This window comes from Notolepis coatsorum, assembly GCF_963971535.1.
Source record: "Notolepis coatsorum genome assembly, chromosome: 9".
NCBI lineage: Eukaryota > Metazoa > Chordata > Actinopteri > Aulopiformes > Paralepididae > Notolepis > Notolepis coatsorum.
Genome location: NC_140173.1, coordinates 60,365,915 through 60,389,428, shown reverse-complemented (window position 1 = coordinate 60,389,428; position 23,514 = coordinate 60,365,915). Strand labels below are relative to the sequence as shown.

Below are 23,514 nucleotides of genomic sequence, written 5' to 3'. Positions count from 1 at the left end.
GTAGGAGCCAAATGACCATTACCGGATCTCCTCTCTGGTAAACAAGAATACCCTGGCAGGAGCACTCATTCAAGGGTAGTACAACTATGCTTGCACCTCATGGTACCAAAGCACCTCAAAGGCGCTAAAAACAAGATTACAAACATCACAAAACAAACTGGTCAGACTACTACTTGACCTTACTCCTAGAACCCACCTCACCCCTGCCCACTTTGACAACCTAGGATGGCTTAGAGTAGACAACAGAGTACAGCAACTTGCAATGGGCCTGGTCTACAAGATACACTACGTCTACACCACACCCATGTACAGTACATGTCAAAATACTTCCCAAAGGTCAGTGAATACCACGCCCAAAACACCAGAGGGAGTTCCACAAATCTTGTGCAACCCAAATTCGGCACAAACAAGGGACTAAACACATTTTGCAACTATGCCACAACAATGTGGAACGCCCTACCCACAGCCGTAAGAAGATGTGAATCCGGGGGGGGGGGGGGGGGGGGGGCGCTCCAGTAGCACACCACATAGCGCGCTGAGTCGCGAAGCGGTCGCCCCGGGTTCAATTCCCAGACCCGGTGGCCATATGCCGCTTGTCTTCCCCTCTTCTCCCCCCGTTTCACCCTCCCTCCTCTGTCGGTCCTGCGTGGCCAAGATAAAGCTGTCGGTCCTGAACGACCAAAAAAAAGCGAATAAAGATAATAAAAAAATGTGAATCCCTACCCACATTCAAAACCGCTCTTAAAGACCACCTACGGGAGGCTGCAATTCGAAACTGGCCACCGTAAATGTCCAAACCTCCCCCCCCCCCCCCAATAGACAGTCTCTCCCCACCGTATGTATATATTCTCTCTCCACCGTATGTATATTTTCTAATCCCACCCACCCCCTCCTAATGTACAGTCTCCTTCCCATCATATATATATCAATCAATGCGGGCATGACCACCCGCATTTCACTGTATGCCCTGGTATGTATGTGACAAATAAACCTGATTCTTGATATATTCTGTTAGGATCTATGGGTAACAGTACTGTATATTTTCATATCGTATGTCACAAATGTAACAGTACTATATACCTGTATGTCATGTATGTCCCTATGCCATAAATGTCATGTATGTTGAGTATGTCATAAATGTCACTATGAATTGAAAATGGGGGACCCTGATGTAAACAAGACAAACGTCTTTCTCTGGTCTGCATCCCCTTAACAATTGTGTATTGAGCCATACTGTATTACCCATTCTGCAATCTGTTAAATAAAGTTTTCATTCATTCATTCATTGAGAATGTAGGGAAAGGGAATCCGCTTATAACATTCTATGTTATATAACAAACTAGTTGCACCAGAATGAGGGAACGGATATTTGTAGTAGAAATAACGTTTTATTTTCAATGGGAACATTAGATGTAAACAAAATAACCTCATGTGCAAATCATCATATATCCAAAGTCAAAAACCAAGTTGCATGTCAATATATATAAATGGAATTGGTATGGTTTTTTGCAGGAAAGTGAAGAAACGTCATTTAGCAAACAGACAAACAGAAAAATAAATCTTCATTGGAACATCAAATGTTTTCTTTTGCAGGAAAGTGAAGAATTGTGTTTAGCAAACAGACGTTAAAAAAAAAAAAAAAAAAAAATCTTCCTTGGAACATGGAAAACAAACATAAAAAAGGGGGCATGCCATCAAAGGGATGCTTAAAATTAAATTAATGGAAGTAGTGAAAGAACGGTGGAACAGCCAACAGTGGTGAAGGGAGGACGGCTTATAGAATATAGAATAGAAATACTTTAATTATCCAGAGGTCAATTTTACAAATAACACAATACGAACGTTAGCAACTGTTATTAACCTCTTAACAATCAAACTTGAACTTAACCAGGGAGAGAAACAAATCTGGAAACAAAATGGTGGTCGACACTGCCAAGAAATAAAATAATCACTTCTCGTCCTCCACATCCATGGGGATGTCTTCAATGTCCTCCTCCTCCCTCTCCATCAGGGGAGAGGCCAATTCCTCCTCCCTCTCCACCTCTTCCTCGTCCTCCATCAGGGGAGAGGCCAATTCCTCCTCCCTCTCCACCTCTTCCTCGTCCTCCATCAGGGGAGAGGCCAATTCCTCCACCATGACGACATCCTCCTCTTCTCCGTCATCTTCCTCCTCCTTCTCCTTCTCCTTCTCCTTCTCCTCCTCCTCCTCCTCCTCCTCCGTTTGGCTGCCACTCACAGTGTCCTCCGGCGGGGGAGTCCAGTAGTCGTACAGCTTACCCTGCATGAGAACAAATACAATCACAATGGAATCATACATACAATCATAAATCAAGGACCACAATGGAAATAAGTGTGAGATTTTATTGTGCTATGCTCGACAATTGTAAGCTGCGATGTAAATGTCCGATTGCCTTATTTATTGTCAAATAAACTAAACCCGACAGAAGAACAAAAACAATCACAATGTTTACATTCTCTAGCCTTGAAGGTGTTATAATCGGAATATATCAGTGTTTATAATATCACAATTTATTGAACTGGGACCCCTGTATTGCGAGGTCTGTTATTGACAAGTTTTTGCCAATACAATGCCCTAATTCACTAACGTGGCTTCTGTGGCTCTGGAAAGGGTAATTTAATCTTTCTAAGAAAACCCCTGATAATGTGCCTATTCTGTGATGACTGTATAAACACATTTTCAAATGACTTCACGTCAGAAGGGACTTGGAACCAGATACAGAGCAGCAGAATGGAGAGTGACAGTGTTGTGAAGGGCCAGATTAAAGCTGAGAATCTACATTTATTGTTTTATATACATTGTATATTATTTATATATACACGGTATATCCCTTTAAACCTGCGTTCGAATCATAGTAATATTCACTTTCCTTATGGATAATGCCCCCGACGGTGGCGCCAGGCAGTCTCCCCCAAAGTCAGGTTCAAAGACAAGCTCAGGCATGTCGAAACATGCCCGGAGACAGCGTATTGATACCAGACAAGAACTGAGGTTTGGGACTAGATAATCACTTAAGTATAAATACGGCGCAGGTGCGCACAGCAGCACTTCGTGTTTGTTCATCCCGAGTCAACGTAACAGTGAAGTGAGCAACCGTGCGTCTAACAGAGCGTTGAGAGCCACGTGCGAATAGAATAGTAAAGTGTCAGAGTTTAATGCAGTAACGTCAAGTTCGACCTAGTTTAAAGTGAAGTAAATAGTCGTTCATTTATTGTATATCGTGCAACCACAGTTCGTTCGTGTGTAGCATTACCTAACGGTTCGTTCGTATTTAGCTAGTGAACCTTAGCCAGGGTGTGTGGCCTAAATACGTCGCCAGCACCCGAGGAGGCCTAGTCGGAGAACCGTTGGACATGTGCATAGGAGAACCAGCGGCGGCGATTGCAGAACCATTACTGGTCGGATTATATTGATTTGGAACGTGTTACCCGGAGAAGAGCCTCGTTGATTTCCACTATCGTTTGTGATTCAACCTCGTGAGGATTACACTCGGGCTGGCCTCATGGACAGAGGCTGGCTAGCTATCATCGTTTGCTATCGAGCATTTGGATTACAGTTATTGCTTTTGCTGCTGATCGTTGGATTTACAAGGACTGACTCCTGTATGTGGGGTCCCTTTATTCTTCATTGAATCAGACTGAGTATCCGAACATTCCTCTACCCTCTAGGCCTTACAACCCCGGAGGGAACCCAGTGTCTCCAGGCGGTACCCGCGTTGCCTTCTATAATTGCTATTATACGCCAGGTGGCGTCAACCTAGTACCCATCGTAGGAATCCTGCTATTCCCAGTGACTCATGCTACTGACTGACTTTATGCATATTCTTCGCCATACAAGCGCAACCCTAATTCTCATTCTGTAACCTAATGTTGCATAATAATAAAATACCCTCAAATACTATTTCTTTGTCAATGCCGTGTTATTATGAGTGTTCACCATCTATATTCGATGTACTGTCTGGCCAGTAATTAAAGTACATACCTAGCAGTGGTTTAATCTATCACATTCTTTAATACAGTCAGGGTATTGTAACCCCTCAGTTACAGACAGTGATGTCAGCTTTCACTCAATCAATCAATCAGATTTATTTATATAGCACATTTCACATGACGCGTGTCAACCAAAGTGCTGTACAGAGGGTAGATACACATAGATACATATCGACAACAATCACACTCCGTTTTATGGGAGGGCACACAGGCAAACACATGAAACACAGGAAAACAGGGCATGAGTCAGTGAACGGGAAAGGCTAGTAGATAGAAGTGGGTTTTGAGCCTCGATTTGAAGGCATCTATCGAGGGGGCGAGCCTAATGGAGGTGGGAATGCTGTTCCACAGTGCAGGGGCTGCGACAGCAAAGGCACGGCCCCCCCTGAGCTTGAGGTTAGACCTCCGGAATGTCAGGAGCATCTGATCGGCTGACCTGAGGGACCTGGTGGGACCTCAACTCCTTTGTTGAGGTTTTTATTTAGGGCCCAGAGTGCAGGATGGGTTAGTGACTAAACATTTACACTTTCTAGGAATAGAGAAGAATGTTTCAGTTTAAACTTTATTTGAATAGGACACACATTAATGAACATAAATGTAAATGTGTGAGACAGTGTTAGCCAAAGCAAATTTTCAACTGAAAGCCGATAAAAAAAGAAAGCATAAAATATATGACATACAGGTAATTAACACATTGAGTGCCAACGACGAGATGTCTCGTTGTTGGCCGCCATGCGTTGAATGCCAATGACGAGAAATCTCGTTATTTAATCGTTATTGCTTTTATTGCACGTTATCATTGGGACTGTCTATGAGCTCGAAAAGGGCAAATACCGCCCCCTATCGTCTCCCAGATGGTATTGCACCCATTGGAATGGACTCAATGAAAATGCATGTGAAAAGAAAACTCCGGATTCCACATTTTACTTCTCAGGCAATGTAACCCAAGACTACTGCATTCATTGGGGACCCTCAGAGCAGCGTGGATTATGTGTTTCGAGTACATAACGTTGGATCAATAAACGCGATCGATATTTGGAATGGCGATCAGGAATTGGAATAATCTTTTTGCAGAACATCCGATCTGAGGTAAGGAATTTATTTTACCAGTCTTGGGGTAATCAGATGTTTTTTTCACATATTTCACAACGTGTGTGTATATGACGTTAGCGCTGACCAGGTCATAGATAATAAATTTTTCAGCCCGCTTCTCTAGCGTGCATAAGTACACATATACCATCGATAATCTAGCGTTTATTTGAAAATGACAACGTGTTGTGTGTATTACACTAAAGGGCGATTCCTGCGGAATCTTTTTCCCCCTAGAAATGTCCAAAAACTTAAACGGTATAACATGGAAATGTACAGATGAAAAAACAATCCGTTTCGTACATGTTGACTGCAAGCAAGTCATTGATAAGCGATGGGCGTATTAGACACATAGCCATAATATAGAATATAGAAATAGCTCCGCGAAAATCATGAAATATCGGAAAATCAGTCCCAAAAGGCTGGCATTCAAGCGATAAATAGTGCGCCCCCTGCTGGCACGCAATGTGTTAAGAACAGGTTTAAAAACACATCATGCAAAATATTTACATCAGACATGTACAGACAATGTACAAACAAACAATAATTCTATGTACAGGCAAGTATATGGGGTTAGAGTTCTGTAGGGCTGTTATGTTCACATGTGTAGTTATTTCTTAACCATGTTTTGAAAGTGTGTTTGAATGATCTGTGTGTTTCTATATTACAGATATAACTTGGAATGGAGTTCCAGGTCTTGGCAGCTCTCACGGAGAGGGCTGATTTGCTAAATGTACTCGTCCAACGACGAGGAGATCTCGTTTTTTTTTATTAGCGATTTCCATTCATATTTCATCAATCTAGCCTCCCGTTACCACTGGAACTCTCTCTGAGCTCCATTGGGAAAATACCGCCCCCTATCGTCTCTCCGTGTGGTACTGCACCCCTTTGGATTGGATTGAATGAAACGCATGAAAAAATAAATCCTGCTTCCACATTTTACTTCTCAGGCATGTAACTCGAGCCGATCGGATTCATTGTGGACCATCAGAACAGCGTGGAATCGTTGTTTCGACCACCCAGCGTTGGATCAATAAACGCAATCGATATTTGGAATGGCGATCAGGAATTGGAATAATCTTTTTGGAGAACATCTGATCTGAGGTAAGGAATTTATTTTACCAGTCTTGGGATAATCAGAGCTTTTTTCACAGATATCAACGTGGGCCCTATGTGTGTGTGTGTGCGTGCTGATCAGGAAATGAATAATCGATTTTTCAGCCGGCTTCTATAGCGTGCATAAGTACACATTATACTATCGATAATCTAGCGTTTATTTGAAAACGATTCATAAATAGGCCGAAAAATGACAACGTTTTGTGTGTATTCCACTAAAGCAGGGGTTCCCAAACTTTTCAGGCCAGGACCCATAAAATAAGGCGTCAGAGAGCCGCGGCCCAATGCACATCGTCAGGCTTTTTTTTTTTTTTTTTTGCAAGGCGACCGATTTTTTAAGTCAAATATCACTTCAATCCTATTAAGTTAGTTCAAGTTAGTTATTCATTTATATGTGCTATTTATGAGAGGGCTAACTTGTTGCAAAATAATAATGATAATAATAATAGCCTCATTAACACTTTGGTTGCCTTGGGTTAAATTAATGATATACCATAGGTTGCCGGCTCTATTTGTCTATGGAGAAGTACCCCTTCTTTGCATGGCTATAACTTTTTAAATTCTATTGCTACATTGCCATTATTAGGGCCCATTCAAAGTCCTAAATGTATTGTTCATTGTGTAGCAACGTTAAACTTTTTCATTCACATATTCATAGTAAAGTATGGTCTAATGTATAAGTATGTTTTCATCTCTTTCTGCAGCTTTCTCCAGAACGTGATCTATAGCCCCAAATGCATTATATTGATGATGCAATACAGTTTTATGGCAATCAGCGCGATATAAAAAATTCCAACTAGACGTACTTTTAGAAGTTACTACACGTCATCTGATGTTGACCGGATGGGCTAGGGGGCGTTTATAATTCCGTGGGCAGCGTTATACCAATCATCTAATGTGGGTCAAATGTTGATAATAGGTTAGTATCGAAGACGGTAACGTTACACGCTGAAACTCACCCCAGTCTCCGCGCGCCGTTGGGCGATCATCGTCGAGTTGAAATCTTATCATTATGGGATGTAAATTTACCCGGTCCATCTCCAGCTTGTATAATGGTATATACGTCCAAATCATGTTGTTTATCGAGTTATTGGCAATCGATCACTGTGTAGTGTGACGAGCCAGAGTCGCGGGACCTATAGCGAGCGCCGGAAGTACTACGGTCGTCTAGGACAACCTCTATTCAACATCCTGTTTGGCGATTGCGCCGATCGGCCACCAGATGGCGCTCCTGAACCGCCAGAGAGCTCAGTGGGTCCTGCTGGTGGATCTCAGGCCAGCGGAGGGGACATATGAATCCGATCGCAGATTTTTTAAATATTGATATAAGGACGCTGTACAGCATCCCCCGGCAACTTGAGCATGGCCAGCAATGACGTGAAAAGACGTTTCATGGCAGTCAAAGTGTTAAATTACTATTGTTGCTTCGGTTGTTTTCAGCGTTTTATGTGCATAATCGGTTATTTAGTTTGAAATGTTCGTTGAAATAAGTAGATTTTTTTGTTTTTGTTTATTTATTAAATTAATATAAAACCATATAGTCACATTTTAGAATACAATAGAATAGAATACAACTAGAAACACTGTCCTGGCCTGCTTCTAAGTTCAGTGGCCTGACAAAATTAAAAAAATTAAAAAAAATAAAATAAAAAATCAATAATTTAAAAAAAAATGTAAATCATCTCGCGGCCCACCCGTGGCTGCTCGCGGCCCACCTTTGGGTCGCGACCCCGACTTTGGGAACCACTGCACTAAAGGGCGATTATCACAGAATCTTTATATTTTCCTGAAACTTTAAAAAAACGAGTTTTTCAAAATGGTATAAAACGGAAATGAACCGATTAACACTTTAATCGCCGAAAACGCAGTAACTCGTCTTTCCTAGCCATGCTCATTCTGCCGAAGACGCCGTAACTCGTCTTTGATGTCAATATTTCAAAAATCTGTCATCGAAATCATATTTCCTTTCCGGAGCCCTGAGACACACTGCAAAGCTCCACTGAACTCTCTAGCGGTTCAAGAGCGCCATCTGGTGGCCGATCGCCAACCGGAAATTAACCTTTGAACTGGTAGTGCTCATCCATATGTGGTCCGGGCACTCGCTATCGTTAGAGAGACTCCGTCTTGATACAGTGAACATCGATCGGTGCAAATAACTCGAAAAAACAACATGATTTGGACGTATATACTATTATACAACCTGGAAATGGATCGGGCATTTCTACATCCCATAATAGAAAAAATTCTGTTCCACGCTCATCTGCCAGCGGCGCGAGGAAGCCACGGTGAGTTTCAACGTTATTTTCTAACGTCTTCTATACTAACTTATCTGATGAACATATGACCCACTCTGGATGAATCATCTAACGCTGCCCACGGAATTATAAACGATCCCCCGCCCATCCGGTCATCATCAGATGATACGTAGAAACTTCTAGAAGCACATCCAGTTGACATTTTTTATCTCGCACAGATTCCTACCAAACTGTATTTGATCATCAATATAATGCATTTAGGGCTATAAATCACGTTCTGAAGAAAGCTGCAGAAAACGATAAAAACATACTTATACTTTAGACCATATTTTAGTATGAATATGTGAATGAAAAAGTTTAACGTTGCTACACCCTGAACAATACATATAGCACATTGAATGGGCCATAATAATGGCAATTTAGCAATAGAATTTAAAAAGTTATAGCCCTGCAAAGAAGGGGAACTTCTCCATGTTAAATAGGGCTGGCGAGGGATGGTAAATTATGAATTTAAGCCCGGCGATTAAAGTGTTAAAAAACAATCAGTTTCGACAATGTTGACTGCAAACAAGTCATTGATAAGCGATGGCCAGATTATACACATAGCCATAATTTAAGATATAGTTTATGCGTTCGCAAATATGAGAGCTCCATCATTGAAGTGGGCGTTGGCACGCAACAGGGGTTCCGGGGCACCGGACCCGTGGCACGGAAAGTGTTAATGGAACAGCCAAGTCACCCGGTACAACAGTTCTGGTGAACCTGCTGCTGGGGGTGAAAAAAAATCAGAAAGTGGGGGTGGGGCTAGACCATGGAGGATTTTGAAGACCAGACTGGCATGGGTTAGTTTGATGATGTTGTCCCAGCTCAAGAGGGCATGCTTGTCCAGGATATTACAGTGGTGGTGACGGATAGGCTTCTGGTCCAGAACCTTCAGAGCCTGTTTGTATGCAGATTGAATGGGTGCTAAAGTTGTTTTGCAGGTCTGGGTCCAGCTGGTAATACAGTATGTAAGGTGTGACATGATGATGGCATTGAAGTACAGTGTTGCTGCTTCAATGTTCAGACAGTTTCTTATGTATCGGAAGTTACCGTAGATATATTGAATTTGACTGTTTGTGACTTTTTTTTACCTGTTTTTTTTAATGCGAGGTTGCGGTCTAGGATGATTCCAAGGTATATATATACTGCTTACTTTATTTGCACGTTGAATGTTTCATTCTTTCTTTTTGACATACATTGATACATACAAGTATGTGTGACTAAACCTGCATGGACTACAATGTATGACCTATATCATGCCAGTTAGGGTACATTGTGTATACTGCTTACTTTTACTCATATATATATATATATATATATATATATATATATATTCAGATTCAAATTCTGTATTGCCTATATTTATTGTAACATAATATAACAGATAGGGCATACATACCTACACCTTGGTTTACACTGTTTATTTTCCTCATATTTTTATATTCAGATCAAGGTACCCAGGTACACGGGGAAACAATCCTCCACTTTATCAGCGTCGGTAGTGTGATAGTAAAGGGTTAACCTTCTGTAGTGTGGCAGTGAAAGGGTTAACCTGCTGTCATGTGGCAGTGAAAGGGTTAATAAGGGCTAGACTACCTGTAGGGGTCTCGTCCTCAGAAGGAGCTTATGCCATGTGGTGTGGATCCTGGCCACCAAGTCCTTAACCTGGAGAGGGAAGGAAGGGGTTAAAACTGGTGATGCACGATATATCGGCCGCCGATATAATATCGGTCGATATGGTAATTTCTTTTACACCATCGGTATCGTTCAGATATCAAGATGGGGCCTATGTAAAAATATATATATATATTATTTTTTTAATATGTTTTGGTCTTAAATAGTTTAAAAATATCAGTCATTTCTGAAAATAATTTACAAAAGTAAAAAAAAATAGCCCTTTATTTGATTATCATAAAAAAGTATTTTCTATACAGAGATATCGACATCGGTAAATATCGGTATCGGCCAGAACAGCAATATTAATATCGGTATCGGCCACAATTTTCACATCGGTGCATCACTAGTTAAAACGTACAACATAGCTAATATTCTGCAGTGCATTTAGATTCTAGGGAGTGTATCCCAAACCAACAGATCAACTCTACAAGGTGGGGTCTTGGAAATGACTTGCCACTAGTCACCGACATACTGGTACATAGTACTAAGCCACTTTAGCTTCAACAGGCCTTTTTGTGAAAATGACTTTGGCTGCAGAGAAATGAATTGGCAGAAAACATTCCGACAAGAGGCTGGTGGGCTTGGGTCTCACCATGCTCCTGTACAGACACTTGACGCCCTCTCTGATGTCACACGCGATGTGTCTCTCCAGCACAAAGCACAGTGACATGAGCTGCTTCTGGGGGGGGGGGGGGAGAGAACAGGATAATAAATAAAAATGTGCTCATCTATTTCATCACTCAAATCAAAGCTTAAATACACATTGTTAAATGAATAGCTTCAATCTCATAAAACCATTAATGTCACTTTGATTTAGTTTCATGTTAATTTGTTTAGACTAATTATTAATGTTGTTGTTTTTGTTATTATTATTACTTTGATTATTGTTATCTTATTATTATCTTAATATTATGAAAGTTGTTTTACGAACTTATTTCACTTTACTTTTGTTTGTGTTTTTTTTTTATCCAATCATTTAATGAGTTGAGGCCCTGTATAGGCCCATCTGGGTCTCTTGCCTCTACTCAGCACCGTTATACACTTTCTGTCATGGTCAATGTTTTTACTGTTTTGCTGAAATGGTGTGAAATAAAGAAATAAGTGAGAGAAACAGCTGTATACAGCCTCCTGGGGGGGGGAACAGGATAAGAGTGAGAGTGAGAGAAACAGCTGTATACGGCCTCCTGGGGGGGGGGGGGGGGGACAGGATAAGAGGGAGAGTGAGAGAAACAGCTGTATACGGCCTCCTGGGGGGGGGGGGGGGAGAACAGGATAAGAGGGAGAGTGAGAGAAACGGCTGTATACGGCCTCCTGGGGGGGGGGGGGGAGAACAGGATAAGAGGGAGAGTGAGAGAAACAGCTGTATACGGCCTCCTGGGGGGGAGAACAGGATAAGAGTGAGAGAAACAGCTGTATACGGTGCAGAAACATCACCCTTCCAGTAGGGCTGAGCCCAAACGTTCAAAGCTTCGTTCGTTACGTTGGCATTCAAATTCTAAATCAACATTAATTTTTTTTTTTTTTTTTTACTATTTTTTTCCCATTCATTGTTTAAACCAATGGGGTTTTTCTTCACAGTTGCAGATAATTACCGTAGGCTACACTAATATTATAGTATTCATCTCATTTATCTCAGACTCATTTAATCAGATTAATCACTTTATTCAACTTGAACTTTTAAAAAATCTTTTTTTTATTATTATTTTTTTTAAATGTCCCATGCATTATAAATGGCCTTTTCCAATGTTTAGCATTGTTTCCTAGCAATGGGGGATTATATCAATGTGGTCTGTGTCTCTAATTATCATATTGACTCATCAGTCTAGTCTCGAGTTCACGAGATCTTCCCTCACTCAACTAAGCCGAGAGAGGGAGGGAGGGAGATAGAGAGGGAGAGGGGGAGAGGAGCTTCTGTCGGGGAAAAACGCATTTTACACACAACCTGACCGCACGCGTGGAGGGACTTCTCCCGGAGCACGCTCATAACACACACGCATTTTACACACAACCTGACCGCGTGCGTGGAGGGACTTCTCCCGGAGCACGCTCATAAACACACACGCATTTTACACACAACCTGACCACGCGAGTGGAGGGACTTCTCCCGGAGCACGCTCATAAACACACACGCATTTTACACACAACCTGACCCTCATCTGCACCTTTGTTTACACCGTTTACTTTTCTCATATCTTTATATTCAGAGTTAATTATATTGTTTACACAAGAATTCGCTTTTTTTTGTGAACCAATATACCGTAGTTCAGTCAACATTTGGGAACATTCACCACTCTCAAGACATTAGACTGCATTTAAGTTAGATAGGCCACAAAGTCAGTGCCACACTTAACGTCTTAATGTCTGGGGAGAAGCCCCCGGATTTCCATTTGGCGGCTGTATTCACAAAGCCACAACATTTTTATCCTAGTGGAGAAATTCAGGTGCATTCCACGTGGGGAACTGGGAAGTAGGGAGGGACCTGCAAACATTTCTATATATAATATAAAATAAAAAGTATGATAAATGCATTAAAGGGGAACTATTTTGCTATTTCTTTCACTAGTATTTGGGCAATTTTACACTATTCCTGTGAGTCTATGGAACACATCTGTAAGTTTTTTTTCAATAAAATTCATTGTTTTGTATTTTTAATCAAGTACTTTGGTGCACCACTTTCTCCCCTTACAAAATCCAAGCTGTTTTTGGCTGGGCTCTGCCCATACTCTCAATGCGCTTTGAGTGAGTCACCCACCTGCACTGGCAGATACCTTTGGGGGAGAGAGAGATATAGAGGGAGAGAGAGACAGAGACGAGAGCACCTGTGTGCTCCTCTCTCTCGCTCTCCCGCTCTGTTTTGATCATAATTTCAACGTATCACAGTTGATTGTTGGCGGGCAGTGGCAGATCAGCGCCATAACACTTCAGAGAGCGAGTCAATTCAGAATGGCTTGGTGCAGTGGGGGAGGACCTTGTCTCAGCTGAACTGGAAGAATGGGACTGAATGAGAATTTCACATCTAGTCAGTGTGTTGGTACAACCCACTGGAAAAGGCCATTTATAAGATAGTTCCCCTATAGTATTCAATCATTTTTGGGGGGGAAATTATAATTTTATTCTGCATCTTTCTAAAATCTCTGGATGTATTATTTATTTTTTTGATCCACTTTTTCTCCTTATTTTTCTATTTTTCTCCCATCCCAATTTCACCTTGCCAATTCTCCCCTCCCCTGTCTCGAACGTTGCTAGACTGTGCCTCCCACTGGTCGGCTGCAGTGAGGACCAAGCCTTGCATCACGTGTCCGCTCCGGCTGTCGCATCTTTTCACCTGTACAGCGCAATCTCTCAGCGGCGGAGTAACGCGTTGCTTCCTGATTCTGCTGTACAGGCGCACCAACCGACCTGTAGGAGTCGCTGTCCACAACGTCCGATCCCCACCCACCGGCTTTCCCACCCCTAACACTGCCAATTGTGTTAGTATGAACGACCAGCCAAGCTGGTAGCAACGCCGAGAGCTGGGCTCGAACCCAGCATCTCCTGCGTTAGTGGCGAGTGCCTTGCCCACTGCGCCACTTGGCCGCCCTCTGGATGTATTATTAAAATAAATAATAAGTCATCCTTTGACAGCATTAGAGTTTAGGAAGAACATTACATGATATGGGATGTACCTTCTGATGAGGTGCAAAGGACTTTGTCGCTTCATTTGCCAATGTCAAAAGGCTGTAGCAGAGATAGTAGGCCTGAAAGAAATGGAAAGCGAGCATAAGACTCATTAAAGATGTAAGAGTAACATTTCTGATCTTTTGAAAAAATTTGAATGTTAACCTAGTTAGGAAAGGTAGTGTGGTAGTGAAAGCTTAACCTTCTGTAGTGTGGTAGTGAAGGGTTAACCGTCTGTAGTGTGGTAGTGAAAGGTTAACCTTCTGTAGTGTGGTAGTGAAAGTTTAACCTTCTGTAGTGTGGTAGTGAAAGGGTTAACCTTCTGTAGTGTGGTAGTGAAAGGGTTAACCTTCTGTAGTGTGGTAGTGAAAAGGTTAACCTTCTGTAGTGTGGTAGTGAAAGGGTTAACCTTCTGTAGTGTGTTAGTGAAAGGGTTAACCTTCTGTAGTGTGGTAGTGAAAAGGTTAACCTTCTGTAGTGTGGTAGTGAAAGGGTTAACCTTCTGTAGTGTGGTAGTGAAAAGGTTAACCTTCTGTAGTGTGGTAGTTAAAAGGTTAACCTTCTGTAGTGTGGTAGTGAAAAGGTTAACCTTCTGTAGTGTAGTAGTGAAAGGGTTAACCTTCTGTAGTGTGGTAGTGAAAGGTTAACCTTCTGTAGTGTGGTAGTGAAAGGGTTAACCTTCTGTAGTGTGGTAGTGAAAGGGTTAAACAAAACATGAAATCCTTTTGGTGAAACACAATTTTCCCATTAACCCCACATGCGGCATCAATGACAAAATGACAGTAAACTGTAAAGGAAAAGGCTGCTCATTTCATGCACCAGGGCGTGTGTATATTTTCCCCAATGGAGTTTCACTTCCGCGTTCGGTTTGCGCGATCTGATTGGCCACTGATGTTTTTTTCAGCGCCAATCGCGTTACTCCTAACAATCGCGCCAGCAGGCTGTTACCCTAACCCTAACCTTAACCAACAAACCCTAACCCTAACCTTAACCAACTAACCCTAACCTTACCACGTAACTACGTCTACGAACATTGTACATATGTCTAAACTGAACACTGTGACCTCTTTTTTACTCTTTTTTACTTCTAATTTTTACTATGTTTTTATTTCATACTTATCTTGTCATGCACAGTCTCTGGAGCGCAACAGTAAGAAGAATTTTGTACAAAAGTATTCTGTACTTCTGTATGACAACTATTAAAGAAACTTGAAACTTGAAACTTGAAACTACCAACTAACCCTAACCTTAACCAACTAACCCTAACCTTAACCAACTAACCCTAACCTTACCAACTAACCCTAACCAAATAACCCTAACCTTAACCAACTTCGAAGTTAGGCGCGATTGTTAGGAGTAACACGATTGGCGCTGAGAAAAACATCAGTGGCCAATCAGATCGCGCAAACGGAACGCGGAAGTGAAACTCCGTTGGGGAAAATATACAGGCCACCAGGGCTCATCATAATAATGTATATTGTCTCAAACCCCCAAGCCGTCAGGAGGAGGCCTCTCACTAGGAGAGCAATTACTCCTCACCCACCAGCAGGGGACAGGGGGGGACACAGGGACCCCCCGAACGCCTTGGGAGCACTTTATGTAAAGTTTATGTTTTTTATTTATGTTAATCATTATATGTATTCGGTGAAGAGAGCGGAGGCTACAACCGGAGGGGGGAATGAATGTGACATGGGGGGGACTGACAGACGAAAGAAGAAGAAAGATGACAATGGTTAAAGGTATAAAAATGATGTCGTTAAATGTTAATGGAATGAATAATGCGATAAAGAGGGGCAAAGTGATGTTGAAATGTAAAAAAAGTGAGATGGAAGTGATTTTTCTGCAGGAGACACATTTGGTAGCACAGGATCATGAGAAACTGAAGAGATTTGGATATGAAAATGCATACTATAGTTCCTTTAAACGGAACCTGAGGAGAGGAGTAATCACGTTAATCAAAAACAGTCAAATTTGAATTGATCAAGGAAGTAAGAGACAAGGAGGGAAGGTTTGTTCTGGTGAAGGGAAAAATGGAGGGTCAAATGATTACGTTAGTGAATGTTTATGCACCCCCAGAGAGTGAGAGGGATTTATATGAGACCATTTTTGATATGATAGTGATGGAACTAGAAGGGATATTGATATGCGCGGGAGATTTTAATGTAGTACTAAATCACGACCTAGACACCACGAGTACTAGAAAAGGACGGGCACCAATCAGTAGATATATGAATATTCAGATGACGGAAATGGGAATTACAGATGTTTGGAGGGGGATGCACGCCATGGACAGGGAATACACACATTACTCACACCCGCACGTGACATATGCGAGAATAGACTACTTTTTGATGACGACGGGGGACAGTTACAGGGTACGGGAGAGCAGAATAGGAGTAGCGGACATATCGGATCACAGTGCCATATATCTGACAGTAGATCTAGAAGGGAGACGGAGGAACACGATCTGGAGACTAAATGTAGGAATATTAAATAACAAGGGGGTGGTGAGTCAGATCAAGGAGGAGATAGCCAGGTATAAGGAAGAAAATGACAATGGGGCGGTAGATCCGAACATTCTATGGGACACACTGAAGGTGGTGATAAGGGGGAAATTGATGGAGAAGACAGCAATGCTGAAGAAGGCCAGAACGGAGACATATCACAATCTGATAGGGAAGCTGAAGAAGCTAGAGGGGAGACACCAGATATCAAAAGAACAGGAAACGCTCTGAGAAATCAAAGAAGTAAAGGCCAGGATAAATAGGGAATTATTGACGGAAATAGAAAAGAAAGCGAGGTTCATGAAACAAACGTACTATGAAGGGGGACCAAAAGCGACCAGACTGTTGGCTAGGAGAATTAGGACGCAACAGAAGTTAAACACGATACACACAATAAGGGATACAAAGACTAATGAAATATTGAGAGACCCAGCTGAAATAGAGAGGACATTTAGAGAATACTATGAGAAACTATACACACAGCCAAAAGCAGCGGGAGAAGAGGAAATAGAAGCATATCTGGAGAAGCTAGAGTTACCATCGATAGGGAAAGAACAGAATGAAGAATTAAATAAAATAATTACGGAACGAGAACTGGAAGAGGCAATTAGTAGAGCTAAAAACAACAAATCTCCGGGGAGCGACGGATTCCCATCGGAATTCTACAAGACATTTAGAACGGAATTAGCACCCATGTTAGGGGCGGCGTTCAGACACACGATGGAGGGCAAAATGCCCCCCTCGTGGAAGGAAGCCATAATCACCACGATACCGAAGGAAGGGAAGGATAGAGAATTGTGTAGTAGTTTCAGACCTGTGTCCATACTCAACGTGGATTACAAGATGTATACATCGATAATATCAAAGAGATTTGAGACGTTTATGCCAGACATTATAGATGAAGATCAAACTGGATTTATTAAAGGGAGACAGACACAGGACAACGTGAGAAAGACATTACACATAGTAGAGGAGATACAAAAACAAGGGGGTAGCGCGGTACTGTTTAGCCTAGATGCAGAAAAAGCATTAGACAGTGTGAGCTGGACATTTTTATATAAAACATTGATGAGGTTCGGACTGAACGAGAGGGCGATGAAGATGATCAAGGCGCTATATCAAGAACCGACAGCGAGGGTTAAGGTGAATGGCAGCCTGACGGATAGAATCAGATTAGAGAGGGCTACCAGACAGGGATGTTGTCTCTCACCAACGCTCTTCGCCGTTTTCATAGAACCACTGGCACAACTGATCAGACAGACCGAGGACATTAAGGGAGTAAGGATAAAGGGAACGGAATATAAACTAGGCCTATTTGCGGACGACGTGATAGTATACATGAGGCAACCAGACAAGAGCTTCCCGGCACTGATGGATCTACTGAAGGAATATGGCCACTACTCAGGATACAAACAAAACGTGACAAAGACACAGACCTTAGCATGGAACTATACCCCAACGACGGAAATTAGGGAACAGTACGGGATAAGATGGAACATGGACAAGATTAAATACTTAGGGGTGAACATCACGAGAGGGGTGTGAAAATTGTTTGAGGCGAACTATACACAGATAAATCAGAACATCAAGAGAGACTTAGAGAGATGGACAGTAATGCCCTTGGACTTCAATTCAAGAATAGAGGTCATTAAAATGAACATACTATCAAGGTTACTTTACCTATTCCAGTCACTACCGATACAAATACCACAGAATCAATTCAGGGAGTGGGACAGACTGATATCGAGGTTCATATGGGCGGGGAGAAGACCACGGGTCAGATATAAAACACTACAACTACCAAAGGAAGAGGGAGGGATGGCAGTACCCAGCCTACAAGATTATTACTATGCAGCACAACTGAGAGCAGTGACGTGCTGGTGTAACGACAGATATGAGGCAAGATGGAAAGACATTGAAAAAGAAGGGGAGGGATACAAGGTACAAGCTCTGGTGGGAGATAGGGAACTATTTAAAGAAAAAGAGGGACTATTAGATCCAATCACCAAATGCACCTTGACCATATGGAACAGAGTAGTAAAAACACACAAATTGGAGAAGCAGTCAGGGGTTCTGAGATGGGTAGCACATGACAAGAGATTCAAACCAGGGAGGTTAGACCATGGATTCAGAAGGTGGGAGAGGGGGGGGCAACAGCGACATGCAAAATGATAGAGAAGGGGGAAATGCAGACACTACAAAAATTTAAGGAGAAATTTGGACTAGAAAACAGGGACCACTTCAGATATCTACAGGTTAGAGACTACTACAACAAAGAAATAAGGGGGGCCAAAGACGAAGAACAGAATGGAATAATCAAGATGATAGTATGGGCATACGAAGGGGGGCAAGGAAGAGTAATATCAGCAATATACCGAGCTATAATGAACAGCAAGGGACACACGACCGATTACATAAGGGAGAAATGGGAGAGAGAACTAGAGATAGAAATAACAGGGAAGGAATGGGGGAACATATGCGAGGTGCAACATTCAACAACAGGATCGAGGATATGGAAAGAGTTTGGATGGAAAAACATAATCAGATTCTTTATAACCCCAGAGCTGAAGGGAAAATATGCACCAACACAAATAGCATGCTGGAGGATGTGTGGGAAGGAGGGGGCAAATCAAACGCACATATTCTGGGGATGTCAGAAGCTGAAGGGGTATTGGGAGGAGATAGGGGAGGCAATGATCAGAATATTAGGATACGGGTTACCACAAACAGGACTGGTGCTTTACTTAGGAGACCTGACACACGAGGGAATACAAGGGGGGGACAAATATTTTATAAAGATAATGTTGATAGCGGTAGATCTGCCGCGGTATTGATTATTTCCTTACCGCACAAATTTGCAAAATATTTCCTACCGCCGCGGTTATTACCGCATGCACACAAAAAATTAAAAAAAAAAGTTTGAATGCATTTTTTTTTTAGTAGTAGTCTACTCTTTATAGCATATAGCCTGCCTCTAGTCTAAATGTCTATTTTTAGAGGATGACTTTGCAGCATGAATATTGTTTGGGATTCGGCAAGCACGCATTAGTTATTGAAAGTGAAACACGGATTCGAAGTTTACCCTCTGGTCGTGCGCCGTTCACTCGGTGTCGCGGGCAGGGGTGGTTACCCCTAACCCCCCCGACCCTTTCTTATTATTATTACTATAAAGTTACTACTTTATAATAAAGGCATTCGTTTTGTGGCATTAACATTATATAGTTATACGTTCAATAACATCAGCGTATTTACCGGACAATAGCAAGGCAAGCAATACTCTATTCATATCTCAGTTCCTTTCTTTGCTCAGAGCGTGCCGAGTTGTCCCATTCTGCGGTCTGTTAATAAAGTTTTCAATCAGACAAGTGTATAGAACGAAGGGCTTTTATTATAACATTCGTTGCAGACAGTAAAATCATTATGTCTCGTTTAGTACTCCTTAGGAGCGATCGTAGTCCACTCCGGCGGAGAGTTAAAGCTAACGTTATTAGCCGTGTTGTGATGATCTGACATTCAGGAAGTAAAAACCTAATACTCGCTTGCCGATTGGTGGTAACACACTGCATGACGCTACAACGTGTGACGCGACTCTCTTCTGACCAATCAGTGGTCTGCAATGTTTCACGTGACTTTTCTGGTACCCAATAGGGTCGCTTGGAACCTCGAGAGAGGAGTAGGGTATATCTGCAGAGCCGCAAGCCCAACGAGAGGAGGATAATTTATTATTATTATTATAAAAAACAGCGGTGACGCGGTATTCAGCCTACTCTGCGGTGGCCGTGATGTAACAGCGATACCGCGGTAATGCGGTAATCGCGGCAGCTCTAGATAGCGGCCAGAAAAGCAATAACAAGACTGTGGTACAAAGAAGACCCACCGACAATAGCACAATGGGTAGGAATAGTGGAAGAGATACAGGATATGGAGAGGATAACACACATGCTGAGGTTACAGGAAGAGAAATTTGGAGAAAGATGGGGAAAGTGGGAGGATTACAAGGGGAACGAAAACGACATCACAGAGGAAGAACCAAATACATCACAAGAGGGCGAAGGGTAAAGGAGGAAAGAGGTTCAAAGAGGGTCTCTGAACCCATGTCACACACTTAATGTTTTACAGTTGTTTTATGTTTTTTTAAGTCAGTATTTTTATTTTTCGTCTTTTGGGCATTACATTTTTTCTTTATTATTTATGTCTGTTTAATAGTGTTGTTGAAGTTATTGTATATGTTGTGTTGTTTGTCTCAATAAAAATGTAAGTTTAAAAAAATAAAAATAAAAAATAATGTATATTGTCTTCTGACCCGTTGGTCTAGCAGTGAGAGGTCCTCCTCTTCCTCCTTCTGTTCCCTGCTGGAGGTCCGCAGGCCTCGGAGGAGGGCGGAGGGCTTCATGCGGGGCAAGTACAGCCGTAGTTCAGACAGCTGGGCCGAGACGAACGCCAAAAAACACAGCAGGATAGGGGAGAGTTCTACCAGTTATTTTCAGTCAATCAAGACACAACATTCAGGGATTTGTAAGGTAGTACAGGTGTTGTACTGTACATACATACTGCTAATTGCACTGTTGTGGCTCTTGTATTTTCTTGTTTGTATGTCACTGTCCCTCCACTGAACCAGCTCCATCACAGCTGTCCTACATGTTTGTATTTACAGAGTGATTCGCGCAACCGAAGTCACATGAATTCCAAGATGACTGTTCAGGTCTCATTGCAAAAAAATCAGACCTGTATCTGATTCAGGACCACATATGAAAGTGGCCCAAATCAGAATAGAAAAGTTCAGACGCCATGTGATTTGTGTCGTTCACACTATTGTGAATAAAACAGAACAGTCACATATGAGCAAAGAAATGTGATTCAGGCTACTTTTGTCTGCAGTCTGAACATAGCCAAAGGCCTCTCAGCAAAGTACTTGTTGTGTGCAGTGAATTATACACACATTACAGTGAAACGAGACAAAAACATCTTTCCATTTGGAAAGTAATGGCGCACCTGGGCTATGTTCACACTGCAAGCCTTAGTGCTCAATTCTGATTCATTGCTCAGATCAGAATTTTTTTTTGTTCACATTCTTTTTTAAATATGGCCAATATCAGATTCCAGTGTGAACTGACCCCACATAATCAAATGAACAATATGGAAGATGGACGTAAAAAACATTGTGACAAATGTCAATCTAGAGTGACGTAAAAGTTGCATGAAAGTCGCACGACTGTTCAGACTGAGGTCACATTGCAAAATATCAGACCTGTATCCGATTTAGGACCACATTATGAAAGTGGCCCAAATTAGAATTGATTCGATGTAGTTTGTGCTGCTGTTCACACTGTCGTGAACAAATCAGATCAGAGTTACATCTGATTTTGCCTGCAGTGTGAGCAGTCTCAGCAAAGTACTTGTTGTGTGCAGTGAATTATAAGATATTAAAAGATATTCCGATATTTTTTTATTTTTTTTTAATCATTCTTTCCAAAAGCAAAGAGGCCTAGAAGCGTAGCTACCGCTAATGGCACACATACCAGCGAGGCTAACTGCCTAAGAAAACGGGCACAGAGGCACTGAAAGAGGATTTCACCCGTCTAATGAACACACTAGACTAGACAAATATCAAGATGTATCCATCAAAGGCCCAATTGCATGCTTTTGCAGAGGACAAGAAGCCTTCAGTCGACTCCTTCAGACATTAAGCACCCCCACAGACCAAATGGAATGATAACAAATATATATACCGGTATATACTTACCGTAATTTTCAGACTATAAGCCGGGCCTTTTTCGCCCATTTTTCGACCCTGCGGCTTATATAACGGTGCAGCTTATATGTGACTCGACGTGACCAAACCCGAAAATGTAAAAATCGAAATATTGCTTTTTTGACTGCATTGAAAATGGTATTTATCTGTTCCCTTATTTGCTAAACTTAATACAACTTGTAAATGAGTTAATTCTTGTTATTTGCCCGACAGTATTGTGTCCCAATGCTGGTGGGAAGACTGTACTTAAACATTAAAACACCTGCGGCTTATAGTCCAGTGCGGCTTATATATGTACACATCATTCAATTTAGCTGCTGCGGCTTATATTCAGGTGTGGCTTATAGTGCGAAAATTTCGGTATTTTTATTGCATTCGGGGGGGCCAATCAAAGTCGACTATACAAACTAGTGCACTGCAACCCTGCCCAAGCCCGACGGGGCCCTACCCGGCCCGACGGGTTCGGGCTGGGTAGGGCTTTTTTTTTTTTATAAATAATTCGGGCTCGGCCGGGCCGGGCAGCCCCTCCCCTTTTTTTCCAATTTCGATTTTGCGCCGTGACGATTTAATAATAAACTCGAGGAGAGTAGAACAGTGCTGGCTGCTGAAGGACGGTAGCCATGGAAGAATTGAAGCAGAAACTAGCTAAGGGGGAGCTTCTAAAAGTTGCTAATGTGACTGGGAAGTCTAGTTTGTGGAAGCACTTCGACCTGATTGTAAGTAGTACAACTAAGGAGCCTATTGGAAGTGTGCAGTGTTGCCAGACTCGCACGCTCTGTGTTCAGCATTCCCGAAAGTAGCAGCAGCAGCGAGAGAAATTTCAGTGCCGCGGGGAGAGTAGTGGATAAAAGGAGAACCACGCTGAAGCCATCTACGGTGGACTCTATTCTTCTCCTCCACGACGCATATAAATTCTAAAGGAATTAAATGACTAATGTAAATAGTTCAAGAGAGAGAGGCAAGGTTGGCCAAATAGGCATTATGCCCTGAAAGGTCGATTATAATTTATTATTAGCCTATATGTTAAAGTTCTTTGTTATTGGATTTTGGACAGCTGGATTTTATGAAAGCGGTAGGCCAATGCCATAAGCCAAATATTGCATTATTATTTTCTGATTTATTATTATAAGTTATTATTATCTGATTTATTTGCTGGTGTGTAGTCACGCTGCCCTGTTCTGTTGTGCTTTCATATATAAATGTTGCTCTGCTCGAAATCTGATTTCTGTTTTCTGTTTGTTTGTATAGTGACGTGACTAAAGGCCTCTGCATGCTACAGAAACTTCAAAGCAACTGCAACACAACATCGACAAAGCAACAGTGTTTTAGACACTCTGCCTTTATGCTTCTGCAACATCGACGCACAAAGTTAGTTTAACTAAAGTTAGTTTAGGTTCGTGTTAACGTTAGATAA

At 42.0% G+C, this 23,514-nt stretch overlaps 1 protein-coding gene across 4 annotated transcripts in view; it reads right to left on the bottom strand.

Moving 5' to 3' along the window:
- Positions 1-1,413: 1,413 nt before the first annotated feature.
- The window catches only part of slf2 (SMC5-SMC6 complex localization factor 2), a 140,162-nt gene continuing 118,061 nt past the window's right edge, over positions 1,414-23,514 (bottom strand). For 3 of the 4 annotated variants that reach the window (XM_084322171.1, XM_084322172.1, XM_084322174.1), the window contains exons 17-21: positions 20,652-20,771; positions 13,853-13,924; positions 10,780-10,866; positions 10,107-10,175; positions 1,414-2,278 (exon numbers count right to left, since the gene is read on the bottom strand). In XM_084322171.1, the coding sequence (XP_084178297.1) occupies positions 1,949-2,278; positions 10,107-10,175; positions 10,780-10,866; positions 13,853-13,924; positions 20,652-20,771 (678 nt within the window). In that variant the 3' untranslated portion in view covers positions 1,414-1,948. The remainder of the gene's footprint in view (positions 2,279-10,106; positions 10,176-10,779; positions 10,867-13,852; positions 13,925-20,651; positions 20,772-23,514) is intronic. The other variant, XM_084322173.1, reaches the window with a different exon arrangement.